General features: G+C 43.4%; 1 protein-coding gene across 1 annotated transcript; it reads left to right on the forward strand.

Annotated features, from left to right (window-relative positions):
- hmgn7 (high mobility group nucleosomal binding domain 7) lies at positions 1-27,898 on the forward strand. Its single transcript, XM_080187957.1, has 6 exons — positions 1-217; positions 3,580-3,603; positions 3,726-3,755; positions 3,843-3,893; positions 21,752-21,895; positions 26,262-27,898. The coding sequence occupies exons 1-6, from the start codon at positions 200-202 to the stop codon at positions 26,307-26,309; spliced, it is 315 nt and encodes a 104-aa protein (XP_080044083.1). The 5' UTR covers positions 1-199; the 3' UTR covers positions 26,310-27,898.
- Positions 27,899-27,944: the final 46 nt, after the last annotated feature.

The raw sequence follows: 27,944 nt of genomic DNA on the forward strand, positions 1-27,944 counted from the left end.
CGGGGTTGGTTGCGGTCGTTGCGACTTGCTGTGAGTGGCCATTGGTGGTACCCGTGTGTGTTAAAGAGGGGGGTAAGGCGAAGGGGGAAAACCCGAGGCTTTTAAATATATATTAAATAACCCACTCCTCGGGGTCATTGCCCCCGCCTTTTGTTATTTTCTCTCCCTCCCCTTCATTGTTTTGATCAATCGAGTCACCATGTCATCCAAGAGAAAGGTACGTGCACACACAGAGACAGAGGGGGAGGGAGAGGAGAGCGCCGAGATGTCGGCTCGGAAAGTTGCATTAATGGCAGATGCCGCTGCCAGGGCCTGTCCCCCCCACCCTTCCCCTACCTGACCTCCGCCATCAGTGGCGGGGAATAGGGCGCCTCGAGCAGTGCCGGGGGTGGAGTGGAGTTGGGGGGGGGGTGCGGTGAGGGAATTCAGAGCCGCGCGGTCCTTTCTTTGTTCTCGGGGGCTTGGCTGCAGCGGTAGTGTGGACTCCGGCCGGTAGTGGGCGTGCGGTCGGGAGGTTGGCGGCTGGTCACTGGTGCGGCGGGTGGTTGGGGGGGGGGCGGGTTGAATTGGCCGCCGTTCCCTCACGCGCCGCTGGCGGCCGTTGAGAGCCGCGCGCGGTTTGTGTTTGGGTGGTGGGGGGGAGGAGGGGGCGGGGCGTCTCTCTTCCCTTCCCTTCCCCCCCGGCCGCTCCGGATTCAGGTCCACGTGATCTGCACCCCCCACCATGGAGAGAGGGGGGCGGGGCCTGCCGAAAAGAGCGGGAATCTGGAGTTGGCGCGCTGACGTCATGACGCTGCCAGGTTGCGCACGCGCTCCAGGGTGTAATCATGCTCCACGCCAATGGGTTCATCATTTGCAGGAGGAAAAATATGAATCAGTTCAGTGGCAGCTTTTAGCTTTAATGCAAAACGTTAAGATAAGTAGCATTCCCCAAATAAAACTCATGGTCATTCAAGATAGATCCTAATACATATTTTATCTCCTTGTTGAGTATTTAAAGACATGATCTGATGGTTTAGGTTACCAATAATCGTGCCTGGGTTTGTTACCCTTGTGGCAATGCCGGTGTTGGACTGGGGTAAACACAGTAAGAAGTCTTACAACACCAGGTGAAAGTCTAACTTAACTTGGTGTTGTAAGACTGCTTGCTTTGTAATCCTCCAGAGAGGGTAGTAATTTGAGTCTGCCACTTGTATTGTGGGGAGACTAGAACTAGTTGACACAATTTTTAAGAATAAGGACTTTGAACACTGAGTAGAACATTTGTTTATTTGGTCATCTCACAAGTAGGTTTACATCAACACTGCAATGAAGCTACTGTGGAAATCCTCTAGTCGCCACACTCCAGTGCCTGTTCGGGTACACCGAGGGAGAATTTAGTATGATCAGTGCACCTAACCAGGACGTCTTTTTGGACTGCAGAGAAACTTGAGTACCCAGAGTAAACCCACGCGGATATGAGGACAACGTACAAACTCCAAACGGAGAGTCACCTGAAGCTGGAATTGAACCTGGGTCCTTGGCGCTGTAAGGCAGCAGTGCGAACCACTGTATCGCCCAGTGGTCATTTGTCTGTGGAATTCTGTTCCCCACACAGCCATGGAAGCTGGGCCATTGAATTTCTTCAAGGCTGAGTTTGGCAGATTCTTGATAGATAAAGGAGTCAATGGTTATGACGAGCAGGCAGAAAAGTTGAGACTACAGTCAGAATAGTCGAGCAAGCACAAAGGCTGAATGGCCTGCTGCTGCTTATTCCAGTGCTGCTGTTATGAAGTTTGCTGTAGTATTTTGATAGCTTTGTTTTGGCTCACCTTGAATGCAATTTTCATTCAATTGTAATGAGATTAAAATGAGAGACGCTTCAATTAGGGTTTGGAGGTATGGTGTTAGCAATTATGAGTGGTGTGGAGGGTGGTTGTGTGGGCAGGGAGCTGGTGCTGTAGCTCTCCCAGGTGGCCTACTGCTAGTGTGCATGCTCACACAACAAAAATGCTAAGGCATATGGAGGCTTCAGTGTCTGACAAATAAGGGACTGGAGGAGTCCCATGGCAGGAAAGCCATCAAAAAAGGATAATTCCTTTATATAAGGACAGTTGGTCACCCTGGTATCTTTACGCATGGCTTTTGGATTGTCTAGCAGACCCAAAGGTCTAGCTGGTGTAACTCTTGTAATTCTGCCTACTTTTTCTTTCCATGGGATGTGATTGTCTTGGGCAAGGCCAGTATTTGTTGCCCATCCCTTGTTGGCCTTGAACTGAGGGGATTAAAAGTCAACCACATTCATGTGGTGTCTGGAGTCACAGTTAGGTTGGGGGGGATTTTCTTCGCTAAGGTATATTACTGAAACAGATGGGTTTTTACAATAATTGATAGTTTCAACTAGCTTTTGATTCTAGATTTATTAATTGAATTTAAATTCCCCCAGCTGCCATTATGGGATTTGAACCCATGTCCCCAGGGCATTAACCTGGGTCTTTGGATTACAAGTCCATCACTGTGCCACTGTCTCCTTCACAAACAGTAAAACAAGTTCTAGAGCTGTTGGTTTTTGATTCAGTACTGTACTTAGATAAAAGTTCTGGTTTATTTAGAGATACTGTACGATAACATGTTTTGACCATTTTTAAATTCATAAATTGAAATTTAATCATTTTATATGGTTTTCCCATCTGCCTTATTTGAATGTGATTACAGTATTTAATACAATTTTCTGTTGTGATTTTTTTTTGATCTGGATACGGGTTATAACTGCTTAAATGGTTACAGTTGGAGCTTTCATTTTATGTTCTTCAATTTGATAACTGCCTCCTAATCTCATTGGTTGGTAATTTTCTAAGCTATACCCCTGCCTGTATGTCATGGGTACTTGTATCTTGGAAGTAAAACATTTTAGGAATACATGAAGACACTTTACAAATTCACATTGATTGTGAAATAATAATGATAATGGATTGTAGGATTTAAAATTTTACTTTCTCAACTATGTCTCCTATGTTTGGGGATTTGTACCATTTAGTGGAACAGATCTTTGAGGAGTGAAGTGAAAGCTGCAAGTGTATGATGGTTAATTCCAGAACATTGATCTTTAAACAAAGGACATGCCTGTTGGTCTTGGTAGAAAACTCTGAATTAATGTTTGTTGGATCAGCATAGTGAATTTTAAGTGTTCGCCAGTAAGCTATGGCCTAAAGATGTTGCAGATGCTTGAATTTAGAATTTGCCGTAGTAAATTGCTGGATCAGAACAGGATTCATTTTCCTATAATAGATAAACTAAGCTTGTTTGCTACCTGAATTTGGCAGACCTTTTCTGACAATCTGCCAGTTACAACTTTAACTCAGAGTAGTGAGGGCGTGGAATGCCCTGCCTGCAACAGTATTGGATTCACCAATATTAAGGTATTTAAATGGTCGTTGGATAAACATAGAGATATTGGAATAGTGTAGGTTAGATGGGCTTTAGATTGGATTCACAGGTTGGTGCAACATTGAGGGCCGAAGGGCCTGTACTGCGCTGTAATGTTCTATGTACTAAACCAACAAACGTAACCAATAAAAATGTAATCTTTTGTTTTTGCAGCTTGCTGGTGACCAAAGAGAGGGGGTTGGTACCTTTTCTTTGTGATTTTTCTTTGATGTTTAAAGATTTTTAAGCATTTAGACATTTCTGTATATAAGAAAGATTTAACTGTTCTAAAATTAATACATCTTTTATATTTTCTAAAGCCACAAAGGAGATCAGCCAGATTGTTAGCAGTAAGTAACTTTTGTATCCATTATAATCATTCCTTTAATGAAATACTTTAGCAGAAGATTAATTGAATGCTTTTTACATTATTGCAGAAACCCACGGCTCAAGAAGCTGAGCCAAAACAAAAGAAGGCGCCAGCTAAAGTAAGTGACGTGATTTAATTGTTAGCACTTCTTAAAGTCTCCAAATATATGCAATTTATCTGTTTCCTTAACAAAAACATGCTATTTGGATAAGATTGGGATTTTATGAGAATTGACAGGACTGGAGAGACGAAGGTTGAGAGGCGACCTGATAGAAGTTTACAAAATGTTGAGAGGAATAGATAGGGTGGACTCTCAGAGGCTATTTCCCCGGGTTGAAATGGTCGCTACGAGAGGACACAGATTTAAGGTGCGGGGAGGGAGGTTCAGAAGTGATGTTAGGGGTAAGTTTTTCACTCAGAGGGTGGTGAGTGAATGGAATCGGCTGCCGTCAGTGGTGGTGGAGGCGAACTCGCTGGGGTCTTTTAAAAGACTCCTGGATGAGTATATGGGGTTTAATGAGATTGAGGGTTATAGATAGGTCTGTAGGTTGGTAGGTGATGATGTGATCGGCGCAACTTGTGGGCCGAAGGGCCTGTTTGTGCTGTAGTGTTCTATGTTCTATGTTCTATGACACCAAGATTGGGGGAACGGCAAATTGTGCAGAGGGTGTGGAGAGTCTGCAGAAGGATCTAGATAGGCTGGGCGAATGGGCCAGGAAATGGCAAATGGAATTTAATGTTGGCAAGTGTGAGGTGGTCCACTTTGGTAGGAAGAATGGTAGGAAGGACTATTACTTACGGGGCGAAAAACTGCAGCAGGCGACGGTGCAGAGGGACCTCGGGGTCCTTGTGCATGAGTCGCAAAATCCCAGCTTGCAGGTGCAACAGGTGGTCAGGAAGGCGAATGGGATGCTGGCCTTCATAGCAAGGGGGATTGAATATAAAAGTAGGGAGGTCTTGCTGCAGCTGTATAGGGCATTGGTGAGGCCGCAACTGGAGTACTGTGTGCATTTTTGGGCGCCGCACCTGTGCAAAGATATTTTGGCCTTGGAGGGAGTGCAGAGGAGGTTTACTAGGCTGATACCGGAGTTGAGGGGGTTGAGCTATGAGGAGAGGCTGAATAAACTGGGCTTGTACTCGTTAGAGTTTAGAAGAATGAGAGGAGATCTCATTGAGACGTATAAGATGATGAATGGGATGGATAGGATAGAGGTGGAAAGACTCTTCCTGCTCAAAAAAGACAATAGGACTAGGGGGCACAGCCTCAAGATAAAAGGGGGGCGGTTTAGAATGGAGTTGAGGAGGAACTTCTTCACTCAAAGGGTGGTGAATCTCTGGAATTCTCTGCCCATTGAAGTGGTGGAGGCTGCCTCGCTAAATATTTTTAAGACGCGGGTTGATGGGTTTTTGATAGGAGAGGGGATTAGGGGTTATGGGGAGAGGGCGGGAAAGTAGAACTGAGCAGCGACAGATCAGCCATGATCTTATTGAATGGCGGGGCAGGCTCGAAGGGCTGGATGGCCTACTCCTGCTCCTATTTCTTATGTTCTTATGACTGCACAGTTTAGTGGAAAAGCTTTTGACAAATCGAACTTTGGCAGCTCTTTTGAAGAGCCTGCACGTGAGCCAATTGCTTTGCCCCCCTGCCTTTCCTCCCCTCTTTCTCCCACTCTCCTAATCATCCTGCACACTTCCCTTCAGGTATACATCCAAGTCCCTTTTGAGAATCACAACTGAACCTGCTCCATTTACCATTCCAGGTAGCAACAACCACTGCGTTTTGAAAATAAATTTCTTTGGCTTTTAAAACATAGAACACAGAACACTACAGCACAAACAGGCCCTTCAGCCCACAAGTTGCGCTGATCATATCCCTACCTACCAGGCCTATCTATAACCCTCAATCCCATTAAATCCCATGTACTCATCCAGAAGTCTCTTAAAAGACCCCAGTGAGTTCACCTCCACCACCACTGATGGCAGCCGATTCCATTCACTCACCACCCTCTGAGTGAAAAACTTACCCCTAACATCTCCTCTGTACTTGCTTCCCTGCACCTTAAATCTGTGTCCTCTCGTAGCGACCGTTTCAGCCCTGGGAAATAGCCTCTGAGAATCCACCCTATCTATTCCTCTCAATGTCTTTTAAACCTCTATCAGGTCGCCTCTCAACCTTCGTCTCTCCAGGGAGAAGAGTCCCAGCTCCCTCAACCTATCTTCGTAAGGCATGCCTCCCAATCCAGGCAACATCCTTGTAAATCTCCTCTGCACCCTTTCAATAGCTTTGCACCCTTTCAATAGCTTTTCTTTTACTTCATGGAAAAAGTTTCTCAATATCTACTCCATCAAAACACTTAATAATTTTGAACACCCCATAAATCTACTCTTAGTCCCTTTGTTAGCTTTGTTAGACTGAATTCCCTGAACTCTGAGGCCATTGTGGCAAACCTCCTGTGCACTATCTAAACCTTTGATATCCTTTCTGATGTAAGGTATCAATAATTTGTAACAATAGTGGTACGTAAGGCTGAACCACTGATTTGTAAAGGTTTACCATCCACCTCAGTTAAGAAACCATAGAAATCATCATAGAAACCCTTAGTACAGAAAGAGGCCATTCAGCCCAACAATTCTGCGCCAACCACAATCCCACCCAGGCCCTATCCCCATGTCCATACATACTTCACCCACTAATCCTCCAACCTATGCACCTATGGTCAATTTAGCATGGCCAGTCAACCTAACCTGTACATCTTTGGACTGTGGGAGGAAACAGGAGCACCCGGAGGAAACCCACGCAGACATGAGGAGAATGTGCAAACTCCACACAGACAGTGACCCAAGTCGGGAATCGAACCTAGGTCCCTAGAGCTGTGAAGCAGCAGTGCTAACCACTGTGCCACCATGCTGTAAATAAATTTATTAGCAACTGTGTTATCTTGCCCTCCAACTTGTGCATATGAATGCCTGGCTGTCCCTTTCTGTATTTCTTTAAAATTTAACCATTTGGTTTTTTACTTGCATCATTTTCCTTCCAAAATGAATCATTCACATTTTTCTGAATTAAATTTTATCTGTGTCTATGTCTTTGAAATTGCCAGTTCAAAATTTGCTATTGGTAATTGTAACTTCCTTCTGATATTTTAAACCTGCCTGCTTGGTTAAATGTATTCAGTTTTCTCTCACATGCTGTTTCATGTCCTCCACCATTTTTCTATCCCCCTCCAACATCATGCTCTATGTGTGGGTACATCTGTCAAAATGCGTCAAATGATATTTTAACACCAAGCTTTTATTTTCCTCTTCCTTTCACTTTTTCCCCTTCCAACTTGTGCCTTTTTCTTGCCAGCATAATGAATTTTGTTACAATACTGTTCCACTTATACAGATCCAAGTAATCCCTCCTTTTGTGACATACTTGTTTTTTGCCGAGTGAGCTAATTTTGGTTGGAATAGGGTTAGGGACATTAACAGCAGACTACAATGTCTTATTAGGGTTCTTGGATATGTACTGTTTCATTGTCCAATAACCCATGTATGAAGTAAAATTTGTTCACATTGTCTTGGCTAACGTGAAGTGAATCACTTGAGTGTGTACAAGAGAGATTCTGGAAATGGAGTCCATTTGCTAGCATAAATCAATGCTTTCAGAAGAATAGGAAAAAAAGGGAATTGCATTTCAATAGAAAAGTGACTTATTGATTATCTTTAAATCCTTGTTTAAATTTAGTGGTTCCTACATAGCAATTGGCTGACTATTGGTTTTGAATTTATATGTATTTCTGAATATAATTCACTGTAATTTAGCTGTTAAACTTTATGATGCAATTTTGTAATGCCTACAAGTCACTAGTCTCTAGCAGTTGATGAACTTAGAAGGAAGGGCATCAATTAAGCAAAACTAACAAAAGTGTAGCCAAAAGAGAAAATGCTGGAAAATTTCAGCAGGTCTGGCAGCATCTGTAAGAAGAGAAAAGAGCTGATGTTTCGTGTCCAGCTGACCCTTTGTCCAACCCCTTGACTCGACCATGTATTGAAACCGCGTCCCTTCCCTTACAAGAATATCAACTGGTGGAGCCTTGTCCGTCCACGAGGAGAGCCATAAGGAGGACACAGATGACACATTACATCTATCCCTGTCATCCAACACCCACACCATTCAGCGTCAAAGTGGCAAGCAATTCGGTTAGCGATTTTTTTTTTAGCAGATAAATTTTTGGGTCACCATCTAGTGAACACTGTCATGCTTATCAGGTAGAGATGGGCGTCCCAGAGATCGGGCAGTTGGAGATTGGATCTCGGAACACAGCTGTGCCCCAGCCAAGTTCCTTGCCTCTGGAGATGTTAATTTCTCAGCTGCTGGAAATGCAAAGGCAGAGTTGGGAGTACCAGGAGGGGTTGTCAGTGACATTCCTATGAATACAAGGGCCCCAGAGCCTCAGTTACAGGAGATGTTGCCAACATGGTGTGGCACCTGACTTTGTACGCATGCTGACTGCAGTGAAAGCCTGGGGCAGAATGTCAGGACCATGACATCATAGTGCAGACACTGATGGACCTCCAGGAATTCAGTCCAGCTGCCCTACCGCCCCATGGAGTAACCAGAGGCCAATGAGTACCCTAGGGGAGGAGGAAATACTGGAACCCGTTTTGGGGCTTTTCAGGCAGTGGGCAGAACAGAGTGAAGGAGCAACAATTGCGCCACCTGAAACTGTGCTGGAGCCCTCCACATCCAGGACCTCCAGATCCAGGTCCTCCAGAGGATGCTTGCTGAGTGCATCTTTAGCAACAGGAAGGTAGCAGGCCATCCAAACACAGCTTTTCCAACAGGCTGTCAATGCAAGGTGAATGGAAAGGCCCTCTCCACCAAGAGTCACATGTATTCTGGCAGAACTGTGCCATTAATCAGTGAACCCCTGACTTGGGTCATTTTTCCCCCCCCCACCTCTAGAGTAATGGAACAAAGGGATGCGATACTGACCCTCGCTTACACATACGTCAGTGGAGGGGGCAGGTTGTGGAGCTGCTGGACAACAACATGGTCATAATGTGTGAACTGGGGAGCTATTAGGGCATCCCTGTTCCTCGTGCCCATGCAAACCCACACTGCTACCTGGCCTCCATCCTCAGGCTTTCTGTCCTAAACGTCTTCCTCATCAGAAGGAACGTTCTGCTCCTCCTAGAACTCATGAAGACATCACCCACTGCTGCACTAGGTTGTAGAGAGTGCAACGCACAACAATGTGGGAGATCCTCTGTGAATGTACTGAAGGGCTATAAGCACATCATTAGCAGCCCAATGTGCTGCTCTATCACAGACCAGGTGGCACTGTGAACCTCGTTGTAATGCGATTCTGCCTCAATCTCAGGCTTCTGTTCAGTTACTTCATTCTGGGGCTAGGGCCATCTGGACATGGAATATAAGCTCATTTCTCTCTGTACAGATGCTGCCAGACCTGCTGAGATTTTCCAGCATTTTCTCTTTTGTCTACACTTATGTTAGAATGAGGGGCATTAATTAAAGGAAAACTAAGATCACTGGCTGGCCAGCATTTATTGCCCATTCCTAGTTGCCCAAGGACAGCTGAGGGTCAACCACATTGCTATGGCTGTGGAGTCACATGAAGGCCAGACTAGGTAAGGATGGCAGATTGCCTTCCCTAAAAGACATTAATGAACCAGATGGGTTTTTCTGATGATTAACAATGATTTCATGGCCGTCATTAGACTTTTAATTCCAAATTTTTTTATTGAATTCAAATTCCACCATCTGTTGTGGCAGGCTTCAAACCCTAGTCCCCAGAACATTAGCTGAGATTCTGGATTAATAGTCTAGCAGCAGTACCACTTGGTCATTGCCTCCCCTTTATCATCAGCCAATATTGTAGCAATATCCCTTGTCCCTGACTACGTATCCCTGCAACCTGGAGTGACTTTTAAAAATCCAGGGAATTTGCAACTGCCAATAATTGCGGTGCACGCTCCCTGGAAAGCATGCACACGTTTGCATGATGTTGAAGTGGTGGCCACACAACAGATGGAATTAAGGGAGTGGGTCCTTCCTGTTGATAAATGGGACTCTGATGTCATGGTGGAGCCATGTGTGTCCCATTGATGGACTGGTGATGGAACCAAATTCTGCAGCCCTCGTCCTGGTGGATCTGGTCATGGTCAAGCCTCGCATAGGGTGCATCTGTCACTTCGCAGATGCATTTGTGTGTGGATGACTGCAAGATCCCACACACATCACCCTTTGAGCTTTGGAATGATGTGGTGACATTAAAATTGAGGGCTGCCGTGACCTTCATGGCTATAGGGAGCAGTTGCCCTCCTCCATGTGGAGCAAGGTTTGATAGACAGTGGTGGTGCTGCCAAACCACCCCCCATGTCGGGCAGTCTCTTGCTGTCTGAAAGCTCCATGAAGGACACCCAGGTACTTTACACCCTTGATCTCCTTTGTATATACCTTCAAGTCCTGGTGAGTGGCTGACCCTGTAGCTTCCTTGTGCTGTGTTCCCCCCTGGGTGCAGCCTGTCTTAACTGCTGCAAACTGTGCTCTTCTAGTACAGTGATTAGAATAATCGCCAGCTCCACGGGCTTCATCTAGAGATATTTAGGAACTCTACAAGGGATGAGAAACAGAAAAGGGCAGTTGGATTGACGTTCTATCCTGTTACCTTCATGTCCTCCTGGTCTTACAAACTGACATCCCTGAACCTCCAGCAGCCAGCAGTAACACATGTCTGTAGCCTTTCCAAATTCATCGCTTGACTGGTCCTAGTCTATGGCTTGTTTTGATTTGATTTATTATTGTAACGTGTATTGGGATATAGTGAAAAGTATTGTTTCTTGCATGCTATACAGATGAAAACATATCGGTCAGAGATTACATAGCGGAGAAGGAGAGAGTGCAGAATAGTGTTGCATTTGCAGGTAGGATGAAGCAAAAGAAGATCAACTTAATATATAAGGTTTATTTATTAGTCACAAGTAAGGTTTACATTAACACTACAATGAAGTTACTCTGAAATTTCCTGAGTCGCCACACTCCGGCACCTGTTCGGGCCAATGCACCTAACCAGCAGATCTTTCAGACTGAGAGAGGAAACACAAGCAGGCTGGGGGAGAACATGCAAACTGCACATGGTGACCCAAGCCGGGAATCGAACCCGGGTCCCTGACGCTGTGAGGCACAAGGGCCAACCACTGTGTCACCAGATATAATAGGTCCACTCAAAACTCAGGCAGCAGGGAAGGAGCTGTTCTTGGACTGGTTGGTATGTGTTCTCAGATATTTTGTATTTTTTTCCCGATGGAAGAAGCTGAGAGTGGGCTGGATCTTACAGCCTTGCTCAGGCAAGGCTGGAAATTCCCGTCCAAGGTCAAAGGACATTTCCGTTGTCCGCCACTTGCCCACTCCGATCTCTATGGTGAGGCAGTAAAATTCGGGCGAGTACGTCTAGTGAGCGTGAGGTAAAAGATTTAAAGAGAACGTTATTAGAAATTTTAAAGAAGTTAAACTTTTAAGTTTTTGAGTAAAAGATGGAATTATAGGGCATGCTGGGAACAACTCACAAGAGGTCACCTCGCTCCAGTGCCATCTTTTCAGATTTGCCTATGACTCTCCCCCCGCCCCCCCACCCCAAACCTCGGGCGTGCCCACACACTCTAGTTGGTCCTTCCCTTAATATCTGCATCACAGCAGGTTCTGGAAGGCTTTTAGTGTTCGCCCATCCATCATGTGCTGGTCCAACTGAGTGCTTGTGTAAACATTGAGGGCTATTGGATTCTCTATGGTAGGTGTTGGCCTGCAGCTGTTGAGCTCAACCCATTCCATTCTGATGCCCTGCACCCAATTTTTAATCCTTGATATATAAGTTTTCACTCTTTCTTTGACTTTGAGAATGTGGGCAGCTTTCAAGGCGTAAATCATGATGGCCAGTTACTTAGACAAGCTTGACTGAGGAATGTTAGAACAATTGCTCTTGAGGTAGAACAGGCAACACTAATAGGCACTGTTCATGCACAAGCTTTGTCATTCTGAGATCTCGTTGCTGTCAAGCCTTAACACCTTGAGACTCAGGCAGCCACTGCACAACCTTTAAATACCTGCCCCCCGCCCCCCCCCCCCAGCTGCCTTCACCCCACCTATTCATTACCATCCTGCCTTCCCTTTTGGGGACTCATCCAGCCAGCCCCTTAAGCTGGCTTCCTTCAGTTTCATCATGCCCATACCCCCAGGAACATTGCAATCTGAAATCTTGCTGTGCAAATGCTATTCTTGGCCTCTTAAAGATTTAACAACCATAACAGGATTCGTACCTGTGGCGAATGGGCCCTGAGAGTTGCACCCCGTTGATGAAGTGTTAAATCAAGGCTTTGATTGCCTGTTAACTGATTTGAGAACATCAAAGGGGACAAAAAAACTTGTCTTTCTGGATTTGAATGAAGGAAATGATCAGTGCAGTTATTTAATGCTCCTAATAACAAGTGCTTGTTCAGAAAGATCTTTTTCTAATTTTGGTTTTGATTTGGTAGGTTGTGTGGATGGTATAAGTTCTTTAGAAATGCCAAGGTAAGGCTTGGGTACAATATATTTTTAATTCAAAGTTCGCCTTTTTGCTTCTTTGAAATAATGAATTAGCATTAATTTAAACGTTAAATTTCTACTCTTGTTTAAAGAATTGACTTAGAGTGGATTGTCTGCAAGAGGGCAGGAGAAGAATTAAATTTACTTCAGTTTGGAAATAATTTAAATTAGAAACCTGAAGGGAGTGCTGCATGTCAGCAAGCACTGCTTCAAGACCTGTACAACATCGAGACGAGCTGATAAGTGGTAAGTGACATTTGTGTCACGTGAAAGTCAGACAATGAACATTTCCCTCATGAGCACCTCTGCATGATGTTCAGTGGAATTGACATTGTCAGATCCTCTGCCATCATCACCATCACAAGGGGATTTGATTTGATTGATTATTGTCACATGTATTAGCATATAGTGAAAAGTATTGTTTCTTGTGTGCAATACAGACAAAGCATACTGTTCATAGAGAAGGAAACAAGAGATTGCAGAATGTAGTGTTACAGTCCTAGCTAAGGTGTAGAGAAAGATCAACTGAACATGAGGTAAGTCCATTCAAAAGTCTGACAGCAGCAGGGAGGAAGCTGTTCTTGAGTCGGTCAGTACGTGTCCTCAGACTTTTGTATCTTTTTCCCGAAGGAAGAAGGTGGAAGAGAGAATGTCTGGGCTGTGTGGAGTCCTTAATTATGCTGGCTGCTTTGCCGAGGCAACAGGAAGTGTAGACAGAGTCATTGGATGGGAGGCTGGTTTGCGTGATGGATTGGGCTATGTGGATGACCTTTTGTAGTTCCTTGTGGTCTTGGTCAGAGCAACAGCCATACCAAACTGTGATATAGCCAGAAAGAATGCTTTCTATGGTACATCGGTAAAAGTTGGTGATTGTCGTAACTGACATGCTAAATTTCCTTACTTTTCTGATATGTGCAGATCTATCAAACTGAACCAGCTGCTTAAGTACCTTGGCTAACTTAGGCTTGGTATCCTGCAGTAATGTCTCATGACTCCCCAAAACATCTAATCCCTGTAATTCACAAGTCAGAAGTATGAGAGGATATAATTGATATTAGACAACAAAGGCAGTACCTCCAAAATCTATGATCTCTGTCACATTGACAGTCAATGACAGCAGGAGGATCTCCAGGTCAGGTATCGTCTCAACTTGCTACCTCAGTTATTGTTGTTATAAATTGGTAGATGTTAAACATTCTAAGTGAGTCAAAGGAAAATGGGGATTGCAAGCATTTCTCCCTCCATCAATAGCTCTCCCCACTGCAGAAAACTTTTTATTTATCTTATTACAATTTTTGGGATATTTCTTTGCAAAAAAACTGTTAAATGCAAAATTGTCACTGCACCTCTTAGTCGTTAATTGCGCATCAAGCACAGGTCAAAAAGGACCGTAGAGGAGAGGTAATAACCACTCGGTTACGAGTGGTGTGCCTCAGGGATCTGTTTTGGGGCCACTGCTGTTTGTAATTTTTATTAATGATCTGGATGAGGGCAGGTGCAGCAGGTGGTCAGGAAGGCGAATGGGATGCTGGCCTTCATAGCGAGGGGGATTGAATATAAAAGTAGGGAGGTCTTGCTGCAGCTGTATAGGGCATTGGTGAGGCCGCAGCTGGAGTACTGTGTGCAGTTTTGGGCGCCGCACCTGCGCAAGGATATTTTGGCCTTGGAGGGAGTGCAGAGGAGGTTTACTAGGCTGATACCGGAGTTGAGGGGGTTGAGCTATGAGGAGAGGCTGAATAAACTAGGCTTGTACTCGTTAGAGTTTAGAAGAATGAGGGGAGATCTCATTGAGACGTATAAGATGATGAATGGGATGGATAGGATAGAGGTGGAAAGACTCTTCCCGCTCAAAAAAGACAGTAGGACTAGGGGGCACAGCCTCAAGATAAAGGGGGGGCGGTTCAGAACGGAGTTGAGGAGGAACTTCTTCACTCAAAGGGTGGTGAATCTCTGGAATTCTCTGCCCGTTGAAGTGGTGGAGGCTGCCTCGCTAAATATTTTTAAGAAGCGGGTTGATGGGTTTTTGATAAGAGAGGGGATTAAGGGTTATGGGGAGAGGGCGGGAAAGTGGAACTGAGCCACGACAGATCAGCCATGATCTTATTGAATGGCGGGGCAGGCTCGAAGGGCCAGATGGCCTACTCCTGCTCCTATTTCTTATGTTCTTATGTTCTTATTAGTAAATTTGCTGATGACACCAAAGTCGGAGGTGTGGTAGATTGTGAGGAAGGGTGTCGTAGTTTGCAGGGAGACTTAGACAGGTTGCAGAGCTGGGCCGAGAGGTGGCAGATGGAGTTTAATGCGGAGAAGTGTGAGGTAATTCACTTTGGTAGGAATAACAGATGTGTTGAGTATAGGGCTAACGGGAGGACTTTGAATAGTGTGGATGAACAGAGGAATCTAGGTGTATGTGTACATAGATCCCTGAAAGTTGGGAACCAAGTAGATAAGGTTGTTAAGAAGGCATACGGTGTCTTGGCGTTTATTGGTAGGGGGATTGAATTTAGGAGTCGCAGCGTCATGTTGCAACTGTACACAACTCTGGTGCGGCCGCACTTGGAGTACTGTGTGCAGTTCTGGTCCCCACATTACAGGAAGGATGTGGAGGCTTTGGAGAGGGTGCAGAGGAGGTTTACCAGGATGTTGCCTGGTATGGAGGGAAGGTCCTATGAGGAGAGACTGAGGGATTTGGGGTTGTTTTCGCTAGAAAAAAGGCAGCTAAAAGGGGATCTTATTGAAACATATGAGATGATTAGAGGTTTAGATAGGGTAGATAGTGATAGCCTTTTTCCTCGGATGGAGAAAGCTAGCACGAGGGGGCATGGCTTTAAATTAAGGGGGGGTTGTTATAGGACGGATGTCAGGGGTAGGTTCTTTACCCAGAGGGTGGTGAGGGATTGGAATGCCCTGCCTGCTGCAGTTGTAAATGCGCCTAGTTTGGGGGAGTTTAAGAGATCCGTGGATAGGTTTATGGACGAAAAGGGATTGGTTTAGGTTAGTGGGTCATTGTTTTTTAACTGGTCGGCGCAACATCGTGGGCCGAAGGGCCTGTTTTGCGCTGTAGTGTTCTATGTTCTATGTTCTAAGCTGTGGATAACGAAGGAGGTGAAGGAAAGTGTTAAATTAAAAGCGGACGCGTTTAGAGTAGCTGAGAGTAGTGGGCGAGAAGAGGATTGGGAGAGGTTTAAATGTCAACAAAGATTGACAAAGAAGTTGATAAAGAAGGGTAGGAGAAACTATGAAGCTGGGCTAGCGCTTAATATGAAAAAGGATAGCAAGAGTTTTTATAGATATATAAAAAGGAAGAGGCTGGCTAGGGTGAACGTTGGACCCTTAGAGGATGAGAAGGGGGACTTAGTGGTAGGGGATGGGGATATGGCTGAGGTCTTGAATAACTTTTTTGTTTCGGTCTTCACGGAGGAGGACGTGAATAATTTGCCGGGTGTTAGAGATGGAAAGGTGGTAGGACTGGAGGGTCTCAATGACATTACTGTTACTAGAGAGGCGGTGCTCGACAGACTGGAGGGGGCTGATTGTGGACAAGTCCCCAGGACCGGATGGAATGCATCCGAGGGTTCTGAAAGAAATGGCGGAGGTGATAGTGGATGCCTTGGTGGTTATTTTCCAGACGTTGCTGGATTCCGGGGAAGTGCCGGAAGATTGGAAAACGGCTAATGTTACGCCGTTGTTTAAGAAGGGTGCCAGGTAAAAGGCAGGGAATTATAGGCCGGTTAGTTTAACGTCTGTTGTAGGTAAAATGTTAGAATCCGTCATCAAGGAGGAAATAGCGAGGCATCTTGAGGGGAATTGCTTGATAGAGCAGACGCAGCACGGTTTCGTTAAAGGGAAGTCGTGTCTGACAAATTTACTGGAGTTCTATGAGGATGTGTCCAGGGCGGTGGATAGAGGAGAGCCGGTGGATGTGGTCTTTCTTGATTTTCAGAAGGCGTTTGACAAGGTACCTCACAAGAGGTTATTACAGAAGGTCAGGGGACATGGAGTTGGGGGTAGGGTGTTAGTGTGGATAGAGGATTGGCTGTCAAATAGGAGGCAGAGAGTGGGGGTCAATGGGTGCTATTTGGATTGGCGGTTGGTGACTAATGGAGTGCCCCAGGGGTCGGTGCTGGGGCCTCAGCTATTTATCATTTATATAGATGATCTGGAGGAGGGAACCGAGTGTATGGTGTTGAAATTTGCTGATGACACCAAGATTGGTGGAACGGCAAATTGTGCGGAGGGTGTGGAGAGTCTACAGAAGGATCTAGATAGGCTGGGCGAATGGGCCAGGAAATGGCAAATGGAATTTAATGTTGGCAAGTGCGAGGTGGTCCACTTTGGTAGGAATAATGGTAGGAAGGATTATTACTTACGTGGCGAAAAACTGCAGCATGTGACGGTGCAGAGGGACCTCGGGGTCCTTGTGCATGAGTCGCAAAAACCCAGCTTGCAGGTGCAGCAGGTGGTCAGGAAGGCGAATGGGATGCTGGCCTTCATAGCGAGGGGGATTGAATATAAAAGTAGGGAGGTCTTGCTGCGGCTGTATAGGGCATTGGTGAGGCCGCAGCTGGAGTACTGTGTGCAGTTTTGGGCGCCATACTTACGCAAGGATATTTTGGCCTTGGAGGGAGTGCAGAGGAGGTTTACTAGGTTGATGCCAGAGTTGAGGGGGTTGAGCTATGAGGAGAGGCTGAATAAACTAGGCTTGTACTCGTTAGAGTTTAGAAGAATGAGGGGAGATCTCATTGAGACATATAAGATGATGAATGGGATGGATAGGATTGAGGTGGAGAGACTCTTCCCGCTCAGAAAGGACAGGAGGACTAGGGGGCACAGCCTCAAGATAAAGGGGGGGCGGTTTAGAACGGAGTTGAGGAAGAATTTCTTCACTCAAAGGGTGGTGAATCTCTGGAATTCTCTGCCCGTTGAAGTGGTGGAGGCTACCTCGCTAAATATTTTTAAGAAGCAGGTTGATGGGTTTTTGATAAGAGAGGGGATTAAGGGTTGTGGGGAGAGGGCGGGAATGTGGAACTGAGCCACGACAGATCAGCCATGATCTTATTGAATGGCGGGGCAGGCTCAAAGGGCTAGATGGCCTACTCCTGCTCCTGTTTCTTATGTTCTTATTTCTAATATTAAATGGAAGCCTTTCTGTTAAGATTTGGAAAAATGTTTGTGGAAGAAAGTGGATAATAGGTGCATGGTTAAAACTGCAAATTGACATGAGTTTCCTTGTTGAAATATTAAGTGAGTATATTAAGAAAATATGGTCATAGCAATCTATTTGAGTAAAAGTTTGACCCCTTGATAAATTAATAACCTGTTAAAAGGAAGAGCTTTTTTTGAAAGGAGAGGAATTGGGACAAAGGCAAGTTTGGAATTGAACAAAGGACATTGTATCTTGCAGCTTGGTTGTATCCAAATGACTCCATGAACCCTTCTCTTTCTCTTATACTTATCCATCTATAAGCAGTTAAAATGGAAATGTGTATAAATAAAATTATAAGTAATTTTTAATTTTTTTCACTATTGATAAATGGAAGTACTTTGTTTCCAGAAGTGAGACGTTTATTTCTGAACTTCTTAAATTTCTCCTTTTCATTTTACCTTCCACGTATGACACAAGACAATCCTCCTGCTTCTTATAGATGCCAGAGGCCACAAAATAAATTTAATTAGAAAAACGTCAAAGAGTCAGGTGGAGCATTTTTATCTAAATCTTTCATTATATAATTACCTCAGCTCTTATGGGCAATTAAATGTCTTTTTCATTAAATACCTGTAACGAGTACCTTTTTAAAATTTGTTTTCACTTAAGGACTTTTTGCTGAAATGAAAAGAATCTTTCGAATTTTAAGTTAAGCAAACAGCCTTGTTTCCAGCATATTTTAAAAACTAATTTGGAGGAGGAGCTTTATGCAGACAGACAATTGGCACAGTCATGGCATGAGGCCAGACATGGGCAAGGAAACCAACAGATTACTATGCACCTCATAGCCTCAGCTGGTGAATCAGTACTTCATGTTGAACACCATTTGGAGGAAGCACTGAGGGTGCAGAATGTAACCTGGATGTGTGTATATCATGCCTAGCACTGAGAGTGGATTGGTGGCACCACTGCAGACCAGGCTGTCATTGAGTCCTAAAATGTTTAGCTGTTAGATTGGGTATGCAGCAAGTGGTGAGAGAACGAACAGGAAAGAAGTCCGTACTTTCTGCAACCTCACCAGCCAGCCTGCTGCGGGTGCAGCTGTCCATGACAGTTTCTGGAGGATTAACCACAGCACGGTCTTTGTAGAGACATAGCCCCCACTCCACCATTATCGCCAAGCCTTGAAATCAAACCTGGTTAAATTAAAATGCAGGTGAAGCAAGGAACAATACCAGGTGTACATAAAAATGAGATGTCAACCTAGTGAAGCTACAAAACAGAACTAATTGAGTGCCAGACAGCACAAGTAACAAATAATAGATCTAAGCAATCCCACAGCCGACAGATCAGATCCAAGTTCTGCAATCCTGCTATCTAGTTGTGAATGGTGGTCAACTCACTGAAGGAGGAGGCTCCACAAATATCTGTATCCTCAATGATGGAGGAATCCAGCACATCAGTACAAACGATAAGGCTGAAGCACTGACAGTAATCATCAGCCAGAGCTTGCAAGTGGATTATCCATCTTGGTTTCCTTCAGAGGTCCCCACCGTCACAGATGCAAAAAGGCCTTTAGCAATGCATAGCATATCAGTGCATGGTTGGTGGGCTGAACGGCCTGTTCCAGTACTATTATTTGCAAATTGATTCACTCTCTGTGATGTCAAGAAATGGCTGAAGGCACTGGATACTACAAAGGCAATGGGTCCTGAAAATATTTTAGTGGTAGGTCTGAAGACTTGTGCTCTGGAACTTGCACCTCCAGCCAATATGTTCCAGTACAGCTACAACACCAATATGCCATTCTCCTGGCAATGTGGAAAATTGCTCAGGTATGTCCCGTACGTACAAAGCAGGACAAATCCAACTTGGCCAATTAACTGCCCCATTAACAACTCTCGACCATCAGTAAAGTGATGGCAACAGTCATCAGCTGTACAATCAACAACGCTGAGCGATCACATGCTCACTGCCATTCAGTGTGTGTTCTGTCAGAGCACTCGGCTCTCGATTACAACTTTAGATCAAAATAGACGAGACGAGGTGAGGGCGACTGCCCTTGGTGTCAAGGTAGCACTTAACCGAGTGGCATCAAGGAGCCTGAGCAAAACTGGAGTCTGGGGGAATCAGCGTGAAAACTCTTCACTGATTGAGGTCAAAGTATCACAAAAGAAGAGTGGGTAATAGTTAAGAAGTCAATCATATCTGTTCCAGGGTAAGACTGCTGGAGTTTCTAAGAGTAGTATCCTAGACTCAACTGTCTTCAGCTGCTTTATAAGAACATAAGAAATAGGAGCAGGAGTAGGCCATCTAGCCCTTCGAGCCTGCCCCGCCATTCAATAAGATCATGGCTGATCTGTTGTGGCTCAGTTCCACTTTCCCGCCCTCTCCCCATAACCCTTAATCCCCTCTCTTATCAAGAACCCATCAACCCGCTTCTTAAAAATATTTAGCGAGGCAGCCTCCACCACTTCAACGGGCAGAGAATTCCAGAGATTCACCACCCTTTGAGTGAAGAAGTTCCTCCTCAACTCCATTCTAAACCGCCTCCCCTTTATCTTGAGGCCGTGCCCCCTAGTCCTACTGTCTTTTTTGAGCGGGAAGAGTCTCTCCACCTCTATCCTATCCATCCCATTCATCATCTTATACGTCTCAATGAGATCTCCCCTCATTCTTCTAAACTCTAACGAGTACAAGCCTAGTTTATTCAGCCTCTCCTCATAGCTCAATCCCCTCAACTCCGGTATCAGCCTAGTAAACCTCCTCTGCACTCCCTCCAGGGCCAAAATATCCATGCGCAGGTGCGGCGCCCAAAACTGCACACAGTACTCCAGCTGCGGCCTCACCAATGCCCTATACAGCTGCAGCAAGACCTCCCCACTCCTATATTCAATCCCCCTCGCTATGAAGGCCAGCATCCCATTTGCCTTCCTGACCACCTGCTGCACCTGCAAGCTGGGTTTTTGCGACTCATGCACAAGGACCCCGAGGTCCCTCTGCACCGTCGCCTGCTGCAGTTTTTCGCCACGTAAGTAATAGTCCTTCCTACCATTCTTCCTACCAAAGTGGACCACCTCACGCTTGCCAACATTAAATTCCATTTGCCATTTCCTGGCCCATTCGCCCAGCCTATCTAGATCCTTCTGCAGACTGCTTTCTTATAGGGTCAGAAATGGGGATGTTTGCTGATAACTGCACAATGTTCAGTGCCATTCATGACCCCTGTGATACTGCAGCAGCCCATGTCCAAAAGACCTGGACAATATCCGAGCTTGGACTGACAAGTGGCAGGTGATGTTCGTATCACACAAGTGCCAGGCAATGACCACTTCCTCCAACAAGAGAGGATCTAACTATCAGCCCTTGACATTCAATGCCATTACCATCGCTCAGTCCCCCACTATCAATATCCTGGGGGACTACCATAGACTGGAAACCAAATTGGACAAGCCACATAAATACTATGGCTAAAAGTACAGGTCAGAGGCTAGGAATCCTTTGGCAAGTAATTCACCTTACACTCCTTGCCTGGATGAGTGTAGCTGTAACGACACTCAGCACCATCTAGGGCAAAGCAGTTTGCTTGATTGGTATCCCATCCACAAACATTCACTCCCTCCATCATTGTTACAGTGGCAACAACATGTACCATCTACAAGAGGCACTGTAATTTTTCGCCAACCTTGGACCAAACATTGCAAATTTGGGACTGCTGCTATCTTGAAGGAGAGGTTGCAGCAGAGACGTGGGAATACCATCACTGGAAGGCCCCCCCTCTGAGTCACATCATCCTGACTTCACTGTCATTGGATCAGAATACTGGAACTACTTTCCAAACAGTGTTATGGGTGTACCTACAGCACATGGATTGCAATAGTTTAAGAAGGCAACTCGCCATCATCATCTTAATGGCAGTTTGGGGTGGGCAATCAATGCTGGCCTAGCCAGTGAAACCCATATCCCATGAATATATTTTTAAGAGTATTCAATCACTCTGCCAGCACTTGGGGCACTTCTTAAAATTTTATAATTTTAGAAGAAAGCTAACATATTATGTAGGGCAGTAACTATTTCTAATGTAATTATTTAAAATTAAGCAAAAGTTTACAACAGATTTTGATCTCATGGCATCAGTGAAACATTAAGTGATTAAGGTAATTCATTTTATTCCAAAATTGTTTGATTTTGCTTTTAGCACTAACAGTTTGGTGCTGATAAATTGGATTCATCTTTTCAGAAAGAAAAGGTTGCTAATGACAAGAAGGAGGAAAAGAAAGCACCAGCAAAAGGAAAAAAAGGAGCAAAAGGCAAAGAAGAACCTAACCAAGAGGATGCAAAGGAAGAAACTCCCTCTGAGAATGGAGAAGCCAAAAACGATGAGGTGAATTTCTGATTGGGAAGCAACATTGTTTAACAGTGTCTGCTTCATATAACTAACCAATAGTATTTTAAAAGCTGTATCCAATTGTTGTTTGTTCATTCCTTGTTTTTTGAATAGTTTTAGTTTGAGATTTTGCTTATCATGTACTCTATTGTCTCCTCTTTCCCTCTTCCATTTCCCCACCCAAACTTGCACAAAGTTCCTTAATTTGGAAGGGTCTAAAATACATAGCTGATTTACAGGTGAGAGGTTATTTGATCCATCTTGACTCATGCATCCAGAAAGATCTTGTCATTTTACTTCATATTTTAAACAACTTAACAGCTTTTGTTGTTTTAGTGCTTTCCTTGGCTAGGAGTTGTATTTTTTTTTTAAGTGTAGTCTATTAAAAGTACTTCATTTAACTTGTACTTGAACACTGGCTGTACGGTCAGGACTATGTACTGCTTGCCATTGAACATGCTAAGTTCAATGCTAAACAAGCCTTTCATCAGCGGGTATTACGGCATCATTCAGCTCTTTTATGTTCTGTGCAAATAATAAACATGATGTGGAGGTGCCGCCATTGGACTGGGGTAAACACAGTAAGAAGTCTCACAATACCAGGTTTAAGTCCAACCAGTTTATTTGATAGTAAACCCACAAGCTTTAAGAAACGCTGTTCCCTCGTCAGGCGAGTGGAAGGTTCTGATCAGAGAAGCGCATATAAAGGCACACACAGTTTACAGAATACTGATTTAGAATGCAAGTCTTTACAGCTAACCTGCTATTAGCTGTAAAGGCTCACATTCTAATCAGTATTCCGAAAGCTTGTGGGTTTATTATCAAAAACTGGTTGGACTTTAACCTGGTGTCGTGAGGCAAATAATAGACTACAGTTATTTTAAACTTGCAATAGCTACTGGTCAGTTTTGACAGAATGACTGATTTAAGCTCAAGATTTCTGTCACTTTGTTTCTGGGAGATGCTTTGCCATTTTCCAGCTTTTTCCAATGTTGCAACGAAGGTGAGAAATACTCCATCCGAATATCTCCTGTGTGCAATTTGGGTACAAGCACGTTTTTACTGAATTTTTTTTTCGTACTTGCAGACTGTTTGCTCTTTTAGGGGAAAAATTGCATTTAATAAACTCAGTTTCAGAAATGACATAATCCAAACTGGGGAGCAGTAAAATATTTAACCGTTGAATCATAAGACCATAAGACATAGGAGCAGAATTAGGCCAATTGGCTCATTGAGTCTGCTCCGCCATTCAGTCATGGTTGACATTTTTCTCATCCCCATTCTCCTGCCTTTTCCCCATAACGCCTGACCCCTTTATTAATCAAGGATCTATCTATCTGTTTAAAGACACTTAATGACCTTGCATCCACAGTCTTCTGGGCAAAGAGTTCCATAAATTCACCACTGTCTGATTGAAGAAATTCCTTCTCATCTCTGTTTTAAAGGAGCGTCCTTTTAGCCTGAGTTTGTACCCTCTGGTTCTAGTTTTTCCTACTAGTGGGAACATCCTCTGCACATCTACTCTATTCAGGCTTCGAGGTATCCTGTAAGTTTCAACAGATACTCGCTCGTCCTTCTAAACTCCAACTACAGGCCCAATAAACTCCAACTACAGGCCCAATGTACAATAAACTCTTCATTCCAGGGATCATTCTTGTGAACCTCCTCTGGACCTTTTCCGAGGCCAGCACATCCTTAGATGTGTGGCCCAAAATTGCTCACAGTACTTCAAATGGAGTTTGACCAGAGCCTTATAGTCTCAGAAGTACATCCCTGCTGTTCTACTCTACCCGTCTCGACATGAATGCTAACATTGCATTTGTCTTCCTAACTGCTGAGTGAATGTGCACATTAACCTTAAGAGAATCTTGAAAAAGACCCCTTTATCCCCGTTCTTCAGTCCGTGCCAGGATCTTACCCATAACACCATGGCCCTTTAACTTATTCAGCTGTCTCCTATGTGGCACCTTGTCAAAGGCTTTCTGGAAATCTAAATAAATCACGTATACTGGTTCTCCTTTATCTAACTTCCTTGTTACCTCCCCGAAGAACTCGGGTAGCAGATTTGTCAGACATTACCTCTTGACAAAGCCGTGCTGACTCGGTCCAACTTTATCATGCACTTCCAATCATTGAGTGTTGTGCGTTGTGCCTGGAAGTGGGAAGGTGGAAAGTTTCTAGAAGTATACAGGGTACATTGCTGCAGGAGAGCAGAGTGTTTGAGATCTATTTTCCTCAGTTGAAAAAAGTGACATAACCCAGCAGTGCTTTCAAATCGACTTGTCCAATAATTTTTCTTTTCTTCCTCGATTTCCTTGCCATTGTGTTAACTATGAAGTCAAGTTACATATATAGAGACATACGTAGAAAATAGAGGCAGGAGTCGACCATTCAGCCCTTTGAGCCTACTCCATTATTCATTAGGATCATGGCTGATCATCAGTTTTAATACCCTAATTCCTGCTGTCCCCCACCCATATCCTTTGATCCCTTTACCTCCAAAAGATATATCTAATTCCTTTTTGAAATCACACAACATTTTGGCTTCAGCTACTTTTCTGTTGTAGTGAATTCCAGATCCACCATTTTCTTCACCTCAGTCCTAAAAGATTTACCCTTATTCTCAAAATGTGACCCCCTAGTTCTGGACTCCCCCATCATTGGGAATGTTTTTTTAAATCTACCCTGTCTAATCCTGTTAGAATTTCGAAGAAGCTATGAGAACCTGACTCATTTTTCTAAGCTTCAATGAATATAATACTAACCGATTTAATCTGTCTTCATTTGACAGTCCTGCCATTTTAGGAATCAATCTGGTAAACCTTAGCTGCACTCCCTGTATAGCAAGAACATCCTTCCTCAAGGACACCAAAACTCTCCTAAACAATTGCAGTAAAATATTGCTATTCCTATATCCAAATCCTCTCGCTACGAAGGTCAACGTACCATTTGCCGCCATTTCTGGCTGCTGTACCTGTACGCTGAGTTTCAGCAACTGATACAAGACACCAAGGTCTCGTTGAGTATCACTTTTCTCAACCTACACCTATTCAAATAATCTGCCTTCCGATTTTTACTAACAAAAAGGATAACCTGACATTTATCCACATTGTACTGCAGATGCCCATTCACTCAGTCTGTCCAAATCACTGCCTGCCAATGGAAAGAAGACTCATTTATTCTAATTTTTTTCCTGTCTGCTAACCAGCTTTCTATCCATCTCAAGACACTGAGACTTTGTCAAAAGTCTAAATGAACCATATCCACTGGTTCTCCCTGGTCAACTCGACTAGTTACATCTTCAAAGAGTTCCAGTAGATTTGTCAAGCATGATTTCTCTTTCATGTATCCATGCTGACTTTGTCTGATCATACCACTGCTTTCCAAAATGCTGTGCTATGAAATCTTTAAAAATGGACTTTGGTAACTTTCCTACTACCAACATTAAGCTCACTAGTCTATAGCTCCCTGTTTACTCTCTATCTCTCTTTTTGAACAGCAGGCTTACATTATCTGTTGTCCAATCCTCCAGACTGCACAGAATTTTGGAAAATGACCACCAATTGATCTACTGTTTCTAGGGCCACTTCCTTAAGTATTCTGAGAAGTACTTAAATTGTATTATGTCAATGGTATGAGTAACAACAACCTATCTGTCCCTTATTTGATGGTGGCTACTGCCTTCTGATCAATAAGACAAATTAGATCGGGAAGAGGGAATATGATTTAATTATCTGGAGAGATATATGTTATAACTAACAAAGTAACATTCAGTAAATTTAAATGCTTGTTTGAAATCATGTTGAAGTTTGATATACAGACTTCAGTGACAAGTTAAAACAAAATACAATCATTCCCAAGTCTTTAGGAATATTGTGAGCTGGCTGAGCAAAGATATATTTTACAGTTTTCAGTTTTTTTATGCATTAAGGCTACGAGGGGACATAGCTTTAAATTGAGGGGTGGTAATTATAGGACGGATGTCAGAGGTAGGTTCTTTACTTAGAGGGTAGTAAGGGCGTGGAATGCCCTGCGTGCAGCAGTTGTGGACTCGCCAACTTTAAGGGTGTTCAAATGGTCAGTGGATAGGCATATGGATAACATTGGATTAGTTTAGGTTAGAGGGTCATTAGATTGGTTCCAGTAGTCGGCGCAACATTGAGGGCCAGAAGGCCTGTACTGCGCTGTAATGTTTTATGTTCTATTTATCTGGTTACAAATAGCAATAATGTCCTTCTAAAGCCACCTGTTTTCTGCAATTTATTTAACTTTATTGCTTTGAATTAATTGATAAAATGTGGGTGTATCTAGCAATGTCAGCATTCATTGCCCTTATAACTTTGTACCTTTTTTCACATTTTAGGCACAGTCTACTGAAAGCTGTGAAGAGAAAGAAGCCAAGTCAGAGTAACTGCATCTGCCCGTCATCTCCATCAATGGCATCCATACCTCCATACTGTATTGTTAACAGAGAGGAATATTTTTATCAACTATTTTATAAATACAAGGTTTTTTTAGCATGAATTTAATTATGGAAACACCCACATCTCAAGATTATTTGGGGTATGCAACCCTAAAGAATCATTGTTTTAAAATTGTGATTGTCGTAGTTAGTGTGATATGTGGGATAAGTAAATGGTGGTAGTTATTGGCTTCTGTCAATGTTCGTCTTGTGTCATACTTCAAAAGGTCTGATTTTAATTCACCAGATATTTGTGGTGTTAGACTATTATACGTGGGGAAGAGTAAGGAGAAAGTTGTTTGTGTCAAAACATTCCAGTGGTTTTGTGGGTTAGTTTTGTAACCAGGTAAAATATTTTGGTGAAAAAAAATAAAAATGTGGGGCCTGGAAATCTAATGTGAAAAATATTTTAATTTTAAATTTGTCATTTTTGTAAAGAAAAACCTTTGCAATCATGTAAAACTAGTTTCTAATGGAAATTAACATCTCTTTTAAAAGGGCAGATGGCTGTATGTACCCACTTCCTGTCAGAATTTTTGCTGGATGAATTACCTTAATAAAAAAAACCTCCCCAAAGTTTTGCTATATGAAGTATCACTGCTATTTCATTCTGTTCAAAGCACATTTTAAGAATTGAAGAATAACACCAAAACACAATCCAGCAATTTGCAGTTCATTATAAATCTTCTGTACGTAAGTATACAGGGAGAAAATCAACACTTAGCACAATTGTGAACTACTTCGTAAAGAATGCATTTAAATTTTTGCTGCATACAATATCTTGTATTCCTTAATGAAAATATTTTTGGCATTGGGAGGAACTTTTTTTACAAAATGTTCTCTCATGACAGTTGAGGTGTCTACATGGAGATATCCTGCTCCTCTATACTATAAGAATATATTTATTAATGGTCATGATTCACTTTTCTCAGAATATAAGGAATATCTGTGTTACACTGGTCTCCTTTTTCTCCCAAATACTTTTTATAACTATTTTGGCTAAGCCTTTCATCTCCCACTGGAATATGTTTAAAAGAAAGACTTGCACTAGCTTCAGGGGTTATTTGAAGTGCTTGAAACCATTTATAGTGGACATAATTGAGGCTTTTCGCAGTGAACCTACATGTGATTATTGTGATAAGACTGACGTGGCTGGATTGGAATGGTGATGGGGTTTCTTTGATTCAAGACAAAAATTGTAATGAGTTGCTGCATGCCTGTTGGTGTCATTTAAACTTTTGATAACTTTTTTCATTTTGGTGTGACTGCACAACCTGTGGTATCTGAAACTTGATCCCAGTGCCAGTTCTAATCTTCATATTGCAGCTCTGACTTGTCTCAATATTGGTTCATGTAGTTTATCCTAACCAGTACAAGTCAAGAGTCCACTTATCAATACCAATGAGTATTATCCAGGCACTGCTTGTTTGTAATCAAAATGAACTGGCTAATGCATTTTTGTGCTCTTAACTTTCATTTTGGTATGCAGCATGAGGGAAGGTCTTGATAACCACTGTTATTAAATCAACTTTTTGAAATGATTCCAAAATTGATGTTTTTCTGCTTGATACCCATCTTGGCACA

The sequence above is a fragment of the Carcharhinus amblyrhynchos genome, chromosome 4 (assembly GCF_965287045.1).
Source record: "Carcharhinus amblyrhynchos chromosome 4, sCarAmb.v2.hapA, whole genome shotgun sequence".
Classification (NCBI taxonomy): domain Eukaryota; kingdom Metazoa; phylum Chordata; class Chondrichthyes; order Carcharhiniformes; family Carcharhinidae; genus Carcharhinus; species Carcharhinus amblyrhynchos.

What these genes read in the sequence shown, in the direction of transcription:
- hmgn7 (XM_080187957.1), top strand. An exon ending in CTGGTGACCAAAGAGAGGGG is followed by an intron (nt 3,604 to 3,725) that starts GTTGGTACCTTT and finishes TATTTTCTAAAG; the next exon opens with CCACAAAGGAGATCAGCCAG. An exon ending in GAGAAGCCAAAAACGATGAG is followed by an intron (nt 21,896 to 26,261) that starts GTGAATTTCTGA and finishes TTCACATTTTAG; the next exon opens with GCACAGTCTACTGAAAGCTG.